We start from the raw sequence: 15,739 nt of genomic DNA, 5'->3' as shown, positions 1-15,739 counted from the left end.
AACCCCAAGAGGTAACTTTTGAAGCTATTTGGGATCTTGTGGCTGATTTAGCTAAAACAATTAATCCTCAGCTCTCTCAGTTAGAGCATAAAATTAATACTCAAGAAAATGAAATTAAGAATATTAAAGTTGATCTACAAGATTTGAAAAATTCAACATTAAATTCTTCCCAAGAAATACAAGTTTCCAAACAAATTACAGAAACACTGGTGAGAGATAATATCAACTTAAGGAGAAAATTGGAGTCTTTAGAAAACTTTTCCCGCAACAATAACTTTAGACTAATTAACTTTCCTAGAGTTGCAGCAGTAACTCCGAGAGACATGTTGAAATGTTACATGATGGAGGTGTTGGAAATTACTGAAGAACTGTTATCGCCATTCACCCAAGTGTATTATTTACCTATTAAAAGGGAAGAAAAGTTAAAGGAAGTTGATCAACAATTGCTTAATATTTCTACAATGCTGGAACTTTCAGATAGGGAACTCGCAAAGCCGGCAACACTTCTTCTTACAGTTGCCTTAGCACCGGATAAGAACTAGCTATTAAGACTTTTCTTTAAAAATAGACAGAAAGAATTTCTAGGGTATAAAATACAAATGTATCCAGATCTGTCACGAGATACACAAAAACGTCGCCATAATTTTTTGTTGTTAAAGCCAGGTGTTATTGCTCTTGGGGCGACTTATTTTCTTTGCCAACCATGTAAATGTGTGATAGTGCATCAAATGCAAAAATGTTTTCTTTGATCCTAGCCAACTGACAACCTTCTTGTCAGCGGCTCGACTGAAAATAGGAGGAGGAATATGAAGTACTCTTAGATTGTTTGATCTCCTGTCTCAGCCAACATAATTGTTAAATTTTTATTTTTATTTCTTTGTTATATTCTCGCTGATTCTACGTCTTGGACCCCGATCGAGGACTAGAGTTAAAGTTAAGAATACTGGGTTAGTAGATTATAATTTGAATTGTATTTTATTTCCTGCCTAACTTTACCTTTCTGTACAAGTAGATACTTGATATGTTATTGAAAAATGATAAATAAATAAATGTAAAAATTAAATTCTCCAGTACCTATATATAAATGGCTTTGAATGTGTAACCACAAAATAGTGGTATACAAGTCCCATTCCCTCCCCTCCTTTCCCCCAATTGAAATTTAGGTGCCTAATGCAAAAAATGTGATTCTATAAAAAGTAGGTAGCAAAAAATGCCTGCCTAAAAGTGGATGTAGTTAGGTGAGTGGATCATGGGTGTGTTTTTGAGTTACGCATCTGTTTTTGACTTAGGAGCCAGGGAGGATGAAAGTGTTGTGTGCTTAACTTAGGTGCACACATTTAGGCCAAGAAAGCCCTGGCATAAATATGGCGCACCTAAAAGTTGGGATGCTTAGCGACATCTAATGCCGGTTAGATGATACTAAGTGTGATTCTATACAGTGTCCCTAACTTTTATAGAATCACGCTTACTGCTGCACTAGTCAGTGCCTATCTTTTAGGTGACCCATATAGAACTGGGGTCTTCGTGCTTAAGGAAAATCTTAACTGAGAGGGCTCAAATAATAGATATTTTATATTAGATAATATACAAAAATATTTGCAAGGAAAGCAGAAAAGAAAATTTGCATCCAAGAGCATAATCTCCTGGCACATACTCAGAAACTTCTATCACTCTTATGTTGATCTATTTCGGCCCAGGAAAACCTATACTTTCTGGCCCATAAACAAAGTCTACTGGCTTTGGAAATAAAGGCATAAATTGAGTCTGAATCTTGAGGGAACACAAATAAAACCAACAATGTAGACCTATTTGTTTTCTCATCCATTGATTTTTCTTAGAAAGCTGTCAGGTTTAGAGTATCTACAGAATTAGTACTTTATTCAATTTACCACTTGAATAGCAGGCCTGAATTAAATGGATAGCTGTGGCTGCGCTGAACTCTTTACACGTATTTTCAGCACCAGTGCTGGAGTGTAAATTAATGCAGTGGCTGTTACCACTTCTGTGTAGATGAGTAGGTCCTATGCGCCATAGGAGGGGGCAGTGTTTTGCAGTTCACTTTTTATAATGGAATTTTATTTTCTAATTGTTCTGACTTCCTTCTCATTTAACCCTGGGGTTTCCTTATTGTATGGACTCCTAAGAAGTATATTTCTCGTTTAACATGATTCTTTTGTTATTGTGCTTATGTGATAGCTTGAGTTGCTGGAAGAGCTTCACACTAGACAAGAGTGCAGGCTAGGGGGCAAAATTTGCTCCTGTCTCCAGGAGCCATTTTGGGCACAGAGAGAGCTAATCCCTCTTAACTGTAAGGTAGATAATGATACAAGAACGGAGACCCAAAGTTAACCACAGGGCAGGGATGGGGACAAGTTTTGTCACATGTCATTCTCTATGCATAGTGGATGATCGGGAAAATAAGTTTCTATTAAATGTTGGATATGCTCCTTGATGCCAGCAACAATGGATGAATCTGTTGAAGTAACAATAAGATGCTTGAGCAACTGTGTACGTAATGAAAGGATATTGCAGATGTCTGATTAGCAAACAAGACTTTTGTTGCCACATCAAAGGCTGACAAGACACAAATGAAGTTATTAAACAGTGCTTCATTTAAATCCCAAAGTAGCTTCTGCAGTTTTCTTTAATCATTGAATTCAGTTGCCAGTTGTCTAAGCTGTGTTAAGTTTTTACGTATTGATACTCGCATTTTATAGATGCTGTTCCATTTAGTTGGAACAAGCTTAAGGCCAGTCTCAAGCTTAAAGCTAAGATGCCCATAGGAATATAATGGATGTCTTAACGGTTAGCATGTACATTAAATTGCTTAGCGTCCGTCAAGGAATTCCCCCCTAATTAACAGAATGAGAAGAAAAAGGCCAATATACTCCATCAACCACTAAGACAGTGCTTCCATACGCCAAAGTGAAAAGATGAGTATTTAATGTGGTCTTAACCCTAGAAAAAGATGACTGAAGTTGTAATTCTGTAGGTAGAGAGTTCCAAAGGAGCCAACCTGAAAAATGGAATTCACAATTCCTAGTGGAATCCAAGTGAGTTGTAGAGGCTGATGAAAGAGCCAAATGAGTTCCAGGAGAGTGTGGCACAGTGGTTAAAACTAAGCCTCAGGTTGTGGGTTCAAACTCACACTGCTCCTTGTGACCCTAGCCAAGTCACTTAATCTCCCATTGCTACAGGTACATTAAATAAATTGTGAGTCCCCTGGGACATACAGGGAAAAATGCTTGAGTACCTGAATAAATTCATGAAAACCATTCTGAGCTCCCTTAGGAGAATGGTATAGAAAATTGAATAAATAAATGTAGGATAGCAAAAGGAAATAAAAGTGAGACCAGATTTTGTGGTGGTGGTGGTGGGGGGAACCCCGATATAAAGCTTTGTGCACAAGGGAACAAATGTTGCACTGAGTACAATAGAAGATCAGTGATAATGAATAAGTGGATTACAAGGCCAAACCTTTCAGCATAGGAAAGTAGATGAACAGCTCTGTTTTATACTGCCTGATGTGACTTAGGAAGATGGGCTGGAAGACTAGTATAATTAGCATAATCCAAAAAGGACATAGCTATAGCACAGAGGAAAGTAAGTTGAGCCAAGGGATCCAGGAGACTACAAATTCAATGAAGTTGGTGAAATACCCCAAAACATAGCTGGACAACAGAAGGGCAGACTGGATGGACTAAATGGTCTTTATCTGCCATTGTGTTCTGTGTTTCTATGATGTGTGTAAAAAAGGAAGCGAGTTTATCAATGGAGAGATTAAGCAGATCAAAAGGTAAGGAAAGCATAATAAACTGAAAGTGAGCCTGAAGGTAGACTATAGCAGATAAATAGATGAACCAGAACAAGGAGATTGAATCTTAAACTGTGCATAGGATACCACTGAAGAGTGATGTGAGCAATATGTAGTCTCTGATGGGTCACTGGGGCAATGATATGAAGGATGAATGGTCATGAATGCGGAATTCAAGTGGAGAAAGACTGAAAGTGAGCCTGAAGGTAGACTATAGCAGATAAACAGATGAACCAGAACAAGGAGATTGAATCTTAAATTGTGCATAGGATACCACTGAAGAGTGATGTGAGCAATATGTAGTCTCTGATGGGTTATTGGGGCAATGATATGAAGGATGGATGGTCATGAATGTGAGATTCAGGTGAAGAAAGATATGAAAGCAGGTGGGATAGGAACTCTAGGAGGTGTTTCATATGGGGTGCATTTCTGGCTTAGGATGGTCCTGCACACTGTCGATCATATTTTGAGAAATGTATACATTTTTCCATGAAGTTCATAGTTCAGTCCCTATTTTGATATTTAAATGGACATCATAGATGTTGAATTCTAAAATGCTATTAGTCAGTGCTTCATTGGAACTCTTAAGAAACCAATCATCAAAATAATACACTTATATATTGTCAAAATAATTGTGATAGCTAAGACCAAGCTGCATGCACGTTTATATATGATCACATTTCTTTACTTACCTTTTCACTAAAGTTTGAAATGAGCTACAGTTTTGTGTACAAGAAAGTTTATGAAAGCTGGTCCTTACAGAGAACTGTGGAGAATATGTGCAGAAATGATCAAAACAAATCTATTATGCAGTCTTTTACATAGAAAATGAAATAAGATGCTGGAGTCAAGTGAGCAAGGGTTTGAGATAAGAAACTGTAGACGTATGCTTTTGACTGTTAGGTTTAAGATAGTGATAGACCCATCACTCCAAGTACAGTAAAACCTTGGATTACAAGTAACTTGGTTTGCAAGTATTTTGTAAGACAAGCAAATCATTTTATTAAATTTTAACTTGATATGCAAGCAATGTTTTGCAATATGAACACAAGAACATAAGAATTACCGCTGCTGGGTCAGAGCAGTGGTCCATCGTGCCTAGCAGTCCGCTCCTGCGGCAGCCCCTAGGTCAAGGACCTGAGTCCTAACTGAGTCTAGCCTTACCTTCTGGTCTAGCAGGAACTTGTCTAACTTTGTCTTCAATTCCTGGAGGGTGTTTTCCCCTAAGATAGCCTCTGGAAGAGCATTCCAGTTTTCCACCACTCTCTGGGTGAAAAAGAACTTCCTCACGTTTGTACGGAATCTATCCCCTTTTAACTTTAGAGAGTGCCTGCTCGTTCTCCCTACCTTGGAAAGGGTGAACAACCTGTCTTTATCTACTAAGTCTATTCCCTTCATTATCTTGAATGTTTCAATCATGTCCCCTCTCAGTCTCCTCTTTTCAAGGGAGAAGAGGCCCAGTTTCTGTAATCTCTCGCTGTACGACAACTCCTCCAGCCCCTTAACCATTTTAGTCACTCTTCTTTGGATCCTTTCGAGTAGTACCGTGTCCTTCTTCAAGTATGGCAACCAGTGCTGGACATAGTATTCCAGGTGGGCTTGCACCATGGCCCGGTACAGCAGCATGATAACCTTCTCTGATCTGTTTGTGATCCCCTTCTTCATCATCCTAGCATTCTGTTCACCCTTTTCCTAGTTGCTCATTGTTTATCGGAGACTTAATACAAATACATACAGTATACACACATCACAACTGAGCCGATGGTTCTTTTCTCTCTGATACTGCAGGAGTGTAGTGACTGTTCTGAATGAGCGAGGTCTTGTAATACAAGTACATATAGTATTTTGTATTAAAGTTTTTGGGTTCTGAAATGAATCGTCTGAGTTTCCATTATTTCTTATGGAGAAATTTGCTTTGATAGACGAGTGCTTTGGATTACAAGCATGCTTATGGAACGAATTATACTCGTAAACCAAGGTTTTACTGTACTGATGTCTCTGTATAAGACTCTGGTGAGACTTCATTTAGAATACTGTGTACAATTCTGGAGACCGCAATTTCAAAAAGATGGAGTCTGTCCAGAGGAAGGCTACTAAAATGGTGTGTGGTCTTCGTTATAAGAGGTATGGGGACAGACTTAAAGATCTCAATATGTATACTTTGGAGGAAAGGCAAGAAAGGGGAGATATGATAGAGACGTTTAAATACCTACATGGTGTAAATGCACATGAGGTGAGTCTCTTTCATTTGAAAGGAAGCTCTGGAATGAGAGGGCACAGGATGAAGTTGAGAGGTGATAGGCTCAGGAGTAATCTAAGAGATTATTTTTTTACAGAAAGGGTGGTGGATGTGTGGAATGGTCTTCCAGAGGAGGTGGTGGAGACAGAGACTGTGTTTGAATTCAAGAAAACATGGGATCTCAAGAGAGAGGAAGAGATAATAGTTACTGTGGATGGGCAGACTGTATGGGCTATTCGGCCTTTATCAGCCATCACGTTTCTATGTTTAGCAACAATTTTCAGTCACTATTCAAATAAACTTTCCATTAATTTAAGCCTGGTAAAATAAAAAGAGAAATCAAAGAGGTATTTTAAAATAATGGAAAGAAGACACAAAGTAGGAAAACAGGGATAGAAACATAGAAGATGACGGCAGAAAAGGGCCACGGCCCAACAAGTCTGCCCACTCTAATGACCCACTCCCTAATTTCTTCCTTGAAGTGATCCCACATGCTTATCCCATTTTCTCTTAAAATCCAGCACGCTGTTAGCCTCAATTACCTGCAGTGGAAGACTATTCCAATGATCAACCACCCTTTCGGTGAAGAAATACTTCTTGGTGTCACCATGAAATCTCCCACCCCTGAGTTTCAACAGATGTCCTCTTGTCGCCGTAGGTCCTTTAAGAAAGAAGATATCCTCTTCTATCCTCAATACAGCCCGTGACATATTTGAACGGCTCAATCATGGCAAATAATAATGCAGCCCAATAAAGAATTTAAAAAGAAACTTGCTCTATAGGCAAAAGTTAATAATGAAAATGTTTCAAGCACATTCCAAGCAAAAAACCTGTGAGACAGCTGATTCTTCCAATCTGTGCATTATTTATGAATTGACCCTCTCTGTCCCTAGTGGGCTCACAATCAAGTTTTGTGCCTTGAGCAGTGGAGGGTTAAGTGATTTGCCTATGGTCACAAGGAGTTGCAGTGGTAATTGAACCCAGTTGCCTAGGATCTCAGTCCACTGCACTAACCATTAGGCTATTCATCTGCTTTGAAAATGACCATCATAATTGTTCCTGAAATACTGACTCTTCTCTAAAATAATCAGCTATATAGAGTGCTTTAAACAAAATGTGAAGCCTGGAGAAGTCATTTAAATTTCTATTGCATTAGCTGATTCAGGTCTGTAGAGAAATAAAGAAAGCATTTTATATTCATGACCAATAGGCTGCTAAATAGCCACACCACTTCCACAGATAACATAAGAACATAACATAAGAACATAAGAAGCGCCATCTCTGGATCAGACCTTCGGTCCATTAAGTTCGGCGATCCGCACACGAGGAGGCCCAGCCAGGTGTACACCTGGCGTAATTTTAGTCACCCATATCTCTCTATGCCTCTCGTAAGGAGATGTGCATCTAGTTTGTTTTTAAATCCTAGAACGGTCGATTCCGCAATAACCAACTCTGGGAGAGCATTCCAGGTGTCAACCACTCTTTGTGTGAAGCAGAACTTCCTGATATTTGTCCTGGACTTGTCCCCCCTTAGCTTCAGTCCATGTCCTCTTGTCCGTGTCACATTAGACATTGTAAATATTTTTTTTTCCTGCTCTATTTTGTCAATTCCTTTCAGTATTTTGAAGGTCTCGATCATATCCCCTCGCAGTCTCCTTTTCTCAAGGGAGAAAAATCCCAGTCTCTTAAGTCGATCCTCGTATTCCAGTTTCTCCATACCTTTTACTAGCTTCATTGCTCGTCTCTGCACTCTCTCCAGCAGTTTTATATCCTTCTTTAGGTTGGGAGACCAATGTTGGACACAGTATTCCAAGTGTGGTCTGACCATTGCTCTATAAAGCGGCATTATAACCCCCCTCCGATCTACTCGTGATTCCCTTCTTTATCATGCCTAATATTCTATTTGCTTTCTTTGCCGCCGCTGTGCATTATGCCGACGGTTTCAGGGTCCTATCTATCAGTACACCCAGGTCCTTTTCTTGTTCGCTCTTACTCAGAGTTGCTCCTGACATTCTATACTCGTGTTCCTTGTTCTTTCTGCCTAAATGCATTACTTTGCACTTTTTCACATTAAACTTCATCTGCCATTTCTCCACCCATTTCTCTAACTGACACAAGTTGCTCTGGAGTTCCTCACTATCCTTGTGCGATCTGATTGCTCGGCATAGCTTTGTGTCGTATGCAAACTTGAAGATCTCACTGGATATTCCTACCTCTAGGTAGGAATGAAAATATTAAATAAGATTGGCCCAAGTACCGAGCCCTGGGGTACACCGCTAGTCACTTTCTCCCAGTCTGAGAAATTCCCATTTATGCCCACTCTCTGCTTTCTGTTCTCTAGCCATTTGCCTATCCATCTTTGTATATCCCCCTCTATTCCATGGCTTTGTAGTTTCCTCACTTTAAAAATCACTTAAATACATCATATTTGTCACATTTTAATTGTAACTTTCTAAATGTAGGGAACTTCTTTACCTATTGGAACTGCATGATTTAAGATCTATTGCATCTACATTGACTTAACTTTGTTACTCTAGTGTGTACCATAGTTCAGCTCTATATAATGGCAACATAGGATTAAAACCTAAATGTTCCTACAGTCCTCACAAGGACTTTTGCCAGAAGTGTAGAGTTTGAAAGGAAAAGCTTCAATGGAAAATGGTTTACTGTTTACAAAAATGTTTGTTGATCAAAGTCTGATATGATAAAAGTAAGCCAATCTATGTACATACAAATCTCTGCTTGCTGGCTGTGACACCACTGGTCACTGGTTCCCCTAAGATCAAATTAAGACCTTCACACTAAGCCATAAAGCCTTCAACTCTGGCAACCCTTGATGTTTAGTTGGTCCCTTGAATCTACACTGGCAGCATCCTCTGTTCACAGCATGGCAACTTGTGATCATACACATTGAGATCACCCTCTGCATTGTAAATACCTACTTGGCTCCCTCAGTCTGGAATTCTCTTCCACATTACTTGAGAACCGAGTCCTTCTTGCATAAAATTTAAAGCCAGGCTTAAGGTATTTTCTTTTGTTAAGGCTTATAATTAGAAGGGACTGGCAGCAGTCACAGAGGCCAGCCCCTAGACTGAGGCTTGTGAGATGTTCCTCTATTACAAATTTTGTAAATACCTCCTCCTGTTTCCTTTTCCCCTGTACATAATCTATGGTTAATATATCTACCTTTTATTTGGCTATATTTTGAACTTGAACTTACTTGTATTAATACCATAAACTGCTTTGATGTGAATTATCAAAATCCAAAAAACAAAAAGAATTGACCCCAAGATATCCACGGAGAAGAAAATCCAGAGAAAACCAAAAGAAACTCTGTGGAGTGACGATGTTCCTAAATGGACTTTATTTGAAAGAGTCAAAGTTCCAAAGTTACACCAAAATCATCCACATAAAATAATTTCATCCACATAAAAATAGGTTATCCACATAAAAGCCTTAAAGGACCTAGTCCGCTAGGGATACAGGACCCAACACGGTCCGCGTTTCGACAAAAAGTCTTCTTCAGGGGTCCCTGGGGGGTCCTATAAAGGTGAATACGTGGGAAACAATTTAGGGCTCCTTTTATCAAGCCACGCTAGCGGGGTTAACGCACGTGATGTTTCATCACGCGCTAACCCCCGCGCTGGTCAAAAACTACCGCATGCTCAAGAGGAGGCAGTAGCGGCTAGCGCGACCCATGGTTTAACATGCGCTATTACGCAAGTTAAATCGCTAGTGCGGCTTGATAAAAGGAGCCCTTAGTCAAGGGATGAATGAACATGTGGATAAAGGTGAGCCAGCTGATATCGTGTAGTTGGATTTTCAAAAGGCATTTGACAAAGTACCTTTTGAAAAACTTAGAGAGTCATGGAATAGGAGGTAATGTCCTCTTAAGAACCGGTTGAAAGACAGAAAACAGAGAGTAGGTTTAAATGGTCTATGCTGGGACCACTACTTTTTAACATATTTATCAATTACTTAGAGATGGGAATAACTATTTATTTATTGATTTAAAAATTTATATATCGCATAAAAACTATGCGGTTTACAAAATTACATGCATACATATTAAAAATACTAACTAGCGAGATAATTAAATTTGCCGATGACACAAAGTTGTTCAGAGTTGTTAAAACGCAAGAGGATTGTGAAAAATTGCAAGAGGACCTTGTGAGACTAGGAAACTGGGCATCAAAATGGCAGATGACATTTAATGTGAGCAAGTGCAAAGTGATCCATGTAGAAAAGAGGAACCTGAACTATAGCTACGTGATGCAAGGTTCCAGGAAAAGGATCTAGGTGTCATTGTTGAGGATACGTTGAAACCCTCAGCTTAATGTGTGGCAGTGGCGACTAAGAAAGCAAATAGAATGTTAGGAATTATCAGGAAAGGAATGGAAAACAAAGATGAAAATATTATAATGACCTTGTATTGCTCTATAGTATGTGCAATTCTGTGGTCGCCGTATCTCAATAAAGATGCAGCAGAATTAGAAAAGGTACAGAGAAGGGTGACAAAAATGATATATGAGATGGGACGACTTCCCTATGAGGAAAGGCTAAAGCGTCTAGGGCTCTTCAGCTTGGAGAAGAGACGGCTCAGAGGTGATATGATAGAGGTCTATAAAATACTGAGTGGAGTGGAAAAGATAGATGTGAATTGCTTATTTACTCTTTCTAAAAATACTAGGACTAGGGGACATGCAATAAAACTACTAAGTAGTAGATTTTAAAAAGACCAGAGAAAATATTTCTTCACACAATGTGCAATTAAACTCTGGACTTCATTGACAGAGAATGTGGTGAAATCAGTTAGCTTAGCGGGGTTTATAAAAGGTTTGGATAATTTCCTATAAGAGATGTCCATAAGGTGTCCAATGTCGGTCCTCGAGGGCCGCAATCCAGTCAGGTTTTCAGGATTTCCCCAATGAATATGCATTGAAAGCAGTGCATGCAAATAGATCTCATGCATATTCATTGGGGAAATCCTGAAAACCCGACTGGATTGCGGCCCTCGAGGACCGACATTGGACACCCCTGCCATAAGCCATTAATGAGATGGCTTGGGAAAATCCACTGCTTATTCCTAGGATAAGCAGCATAAAATCTGTTTTACCACTTGGGATCTAACTAGGTAATTGGGACCTGAGTTGGCCACTGTTGGAAAAAGGATGCTGGGCTTGATGGACCTTCAAACTGTCCCATTATGGCAATTCTTATGTTCTTATGGTCTAGAAAATCTTAATAATCTAAACTACCCTATAAGAAAGTAAGACCCCCCTTTTATTAAGCTGCATTAGGGTTCTTTTATCACGGGCCACTGTGGTAAAAGCTCTGATGCTCATAGAATTCCTGCTGCAGCTGCCGGTGATAAAAACCCCTAATGCAGCTTGATAAAAGGGGGCCTAAAGTTGATGTAGTTCTGCATTAAATTAGTATAGCATATACCATCCTGAAATCTTTCAGTCACATATTACTAGCCATTATACCATATCATTCTTCAGTGCACTGCATATTAATAATTCACTTAGAAGTCCTCTACAATGGGTTATACAGGATTTTTAATAAAATGTTAATTTAGTATACTTATTACCTCTCTTCCCAGTATAACAACATTAAAATTCATATTTACACATTAGTAGGGTGTAAAAGTCCAATTCTAATATATCATAGAAGCTACAGCATTTAAAAAAAAACATTCCTTTGAAATGAATTGGTATTGCATTAAAGAATCTCAACCCTCTCCTGGAGACATACATAGCCAACTGGTTTTCAGGATTACTGCAATGAATATGCATGACAAAATTTGCATATTGCGGGAGTCCATTATATGCACATTTATCTCATCCTTATTCATTGTGGTAATCCTGAAAACCTGACTTTCCATGCGTGCTTCCAAAAAAGAGGGCAAGGGAAACAAATACAACTTTTCTTTAAAACATTAACACTTCAAACATAAAATCTTCATTTTACTAAAACACCATTTCTCCTAGCTATACTTCTTTATGCTTGGTTGTTGGATACTCAGGCTTTGTTTTAGTTTCTTTAATGCATAAAAGCTTCAGCAGAACCCAGAGGTCTGGTGATGGTAGCAAAATTACAACACTATAGCATTAAAAAACACACACACACATTAAAGGCTATATTATATATTTTTGATGTCTTTAAATGGAATTTACAGTTCTCCTTGGCAATGTGAATGAACATCCTATAATTTAGTCAATTTACAGATTACAGGTTCAAATTGACCTTGTAACCCATAAAATTGCTCATCTTCAGTGCAGGATTAGAAGTGGGAGAAGAATGTCATAACTGTATTTAAGGAATTTACCATAACAATAGAAATCAGGATATGCATGCATAATTTTAGCCCCTCTTGCTCACATCACAGTTTTGAATTCTGAAACGATGTATATCCTACAGTCTTCTCCAAGTTATCCATATTAAAATCTGTTAACAATTTACTCACCCACAAACATGACACTTGTATTCTCTCATGCCGAGGTGCCTTTTGACATGGTTCCTGGCATCTCCTAACTGAGCTGTTGCAAAGTGGCATATCTTGCACTTGAAGGGCTTTGATCCTAGGAAGAATTTAAATAAGAATTTGAAAGGGTAGAACAAACTACAATTTTTAAAAAATGAAGAGAAAAAAAGTGCTTCTGTGGAAAAATAATATTCTTTAAATATTCATGCCATATTTACAGAGATTGTAAATATGTAATAAAGTGTGGATCACTGGGGTAGGGAGGTGTACACAAGTTATAAGAAAAAGATCCACATTTTTAAAATCTTTTGGTATAAGCAGAAAATGTGAGAACCCCCCTTTGTCAAAGAAAATCCTATTACAAACTGTAATTAAATCCAAGGTTACTGATACTACTATGTTTAACATCCCTTAAAATGTAAAATCAGGCTGTTATAAATTCTGTATTAGATACTGCACTTGCGGGACATAAGGGCAGATAAACATGATGGTCTATCTCCTTTATTCAAGTCTCTGCCATGAGGTTGGGTTATGTGGCTGTGGTGTTAAATCCATTTGGATATAAAATTAAAGGTTAATAAACAGGGTGCAGGTGATATATTTTTATTTAAAAACTTTTTTCATTTATGACTAGCTTTCAAAGTTAAAACTCCCTTCAGCAGGTTGGGGCCAAAGAAGTTAGGATAATGGTACCTTCGTGTGCTTAACTCATTTCACACTGACAAGATAAACATTGCTCACCATGGAAATTTTTGAAGTTCATCTCAGAAAAGGGCACTGCCTAAAGTTGTTTTCTGACTTTTTATCTCTCCAGGAGAAATAATTTGGGTGCTTAGCAAAATACTCTGCATGTGGGTTCCATCAAAAGCAACTCACTCTATTCCACATCTATATTTGTCCAACAACTTTTCATATCAGGTGGGTATCTCAGGTCCCTCCCTACCCCATCACAGATACTATTATTTCTAAGTATGCAATATAGGAATCTATGCCTTTACTACAACCACAGTCGTACAGCAAAATGTAGATGATTGCTCCATGCTGTAGAGTAAAAGCACCAATGCTTTACCAAAGTATAAGCAATGTACTTTCGTATATAAACACACAAAGCCAGTGTAAGAAGTTGTGGGCTCATGTATCATGCTTCAAGAGACATACAAGTCAGGCAAAGAATTAGAATACTATTTCAATCGTGAAATGGTTAAATTTGGCAATTCCATTATTTGGGTTACAAAATATTGAGAGTTTAAAAATAAAAATTACCTGTGATGTAGCCTGGGTCATTTGGGTCATTTTTTTAAAACTAGTAAATTCAACTCAATAAGTCAAAATCATTGAATTTCAGTGAAAAATAAGTACAATATGGTCACAGAATCCTCCTATTATATTTAGTATATGTTTTGTGAAGCACTTCTTTCAATGCATTTAAGCATAATATGAAATATGTGATCTTTAATAAACACACAAAGAGCCCTGATAAGAAAAATGTTACAGTATATTATACTTGATCAATGAACCTTTGTGCTGTGCCCTTGGAACTGAATATCCTCCAACAGCACTCTGCTGAAATTGAAGATCTCAGAAAAAAAAAATCTGAGTGTATTAAATTTCAATTTAATTCCCAAAAGCTGACGAAAAATGAAGCATTTAATTTTAATCTTCGACAGAAATAAAAAAAGTCAACAGTGCTAAGCGCTGGCAGACAAGGTTGAATATTTCACAGTTCAATGACAATGAATCCAGATCTCTTAATACTTCCATTTCTACTGCTGGAAGTAGATGTAAAATATATTTAGCACCTGAATGGTTATATCTAGTCAGCTTTATGTTGAAATGTCAAAAGCAGGTTGAGACTGCAGCCAAGAACAATCAGTTTCTATCACTCACATTTAGAAGGACCAATCTATTTAAACAATACTGATCAAAAACTATTCCTTAATTTGGCAATATTCAGAATCATCACTGAATTCTGTAAAGTGGCTAATGCTATTAGCTAGATAGATGAATAGATAAAGAGTAAATCACTTACATTTTTGGTACAGCAGAAAACTAAAATGAACTTCCATAGGTTATGAACTACAAAACCAATTATATTAATTAATGCAATCAAGGACCTGATAGAACAAAAGTCTACTACTATGCACACACTATTTTTACCCCAACTCCCTCCCGTAATAGGTGTTATCTGGGGGCAGCAGGCAGATATTCTCACATGTGGATGATGTCATCCCGGACAGTACTAAAAGTGTACTGTCACTTTAAACTTTTTAAGAAGCTTTGAGACTGTCCGCACTGCACACGAGCAGTTGCTTTCCCGTCTGTTGGCTCACAGTTCCTCAGTTCCGGAAGTAAGCTAAGAAGCCAACCAGGGGAGGTGGGAGGGATGTGAGAATATCTGCCTGCTGTCCCCAGATAACACCTGTTATGGTAAGTAACTGCGCATTATCCTTGAACAAGCAGGCAGCATATTCTCACATGTAGGAGAGTTGGCCACTAGGAAGAAAATAAATTCTGTAAACCTGCTTGTCCAAAACGACTATCTCATCTGGAATAAGATTCTAGATTTATTATGTCACTATGACAGTAGTGAGATGTAAATGTGTGAATTGAGGACCAAGTAGCTGCTTTGCAAATAGCTTCAATGGGAGTGGAGCGCAAAAAAGCCAGATGCCATCATAACTCGGACTTTGGATGCTGTAACACGACTCTCGAGCTGCAGCCCAGCCTTTTTGGTTACAGGTAGACCTGTTAGGATCAAAAGAGAGGAACAGTTGAGGTAAAAACCTGTGTTGCTTATTTCTTGGTATGTAGTAAGCCCAAAGCACGTTTATAGTCCAATGTACGAAGAGCAGTTTCTCCAGGATGAGAATGAGGCTTTGGAAAAAATACAGGTAACACAATAGATTGATTCAGGTGAAATTCCATAACAACTTTGGGAAGGAATTTAGGATGAGTTCTAAGAACCACTTTATCATGTTGAAATACTGTAAATGGTGAATCACAAGCTAGCATCTATGGTTCACTCACTTGATGAGTAGAACGACACAGATTAAGACGACCACTTTCCATGTGAGATGAGTAGTTGCCAATGGTTCAGACGGCAGCTTCATCAGACTTGTGAGGACTGCATTGAGATCCCAGATAACTGGAAGCTGTTTAGTGGAGGTTTCGAGTTCAAGAGTCCTTTCATAAACTGGGA

At 38.4% G+C, this 15,739-nt stretch overlaps 1 protein-coding gene across 4 annotated transcripts in view; it reads right to left on the bottom strand.

Annotated features, from left to right (window-relative positions):
- ZNF407 (zinc finger protein 407) overlaps nucleotides 1–15,739 on the bottom strand; it is a 1,075,359-nt gene that overhangs the window by 918,175 nt on the left and 141,445 nt on the right. For all 4 annotated transcript variants that reach the window (XM_033934315.1, XM_033934317.1, XM_033934318.1 and 1 more), the window contains one exon: nucleotides 12,523–12,637. In XM_033934315.1, the coding sequence (XP_033790206.1) occupies nucleotides 12,523–12,637 (115 nt within the window). The remainder of the gene's footprint in view (nucleotides 1–12,522; nucleotides 12,638–15,739) is intronic.

This window comes from Geotrypetes seraphini, chromosome 2, assembly GCF_902459505.1.
Source record: "Geotrypetes seraphini chromosome 2, aGeoSer1.1, whole genome shotgun sequence".
Lineage (NCBI taxonomy): Eukaryota > Metazoa > Chordata > Amphibia > Gymnophiona > Dermophiidae > Geotrypetes > Geotrypetes seraphini.
The sequence above is the reverse complement of the archived record's forward strand: the minus strand, read 5'-3'. Positions and strand labels throughout refer to the sequence as shown.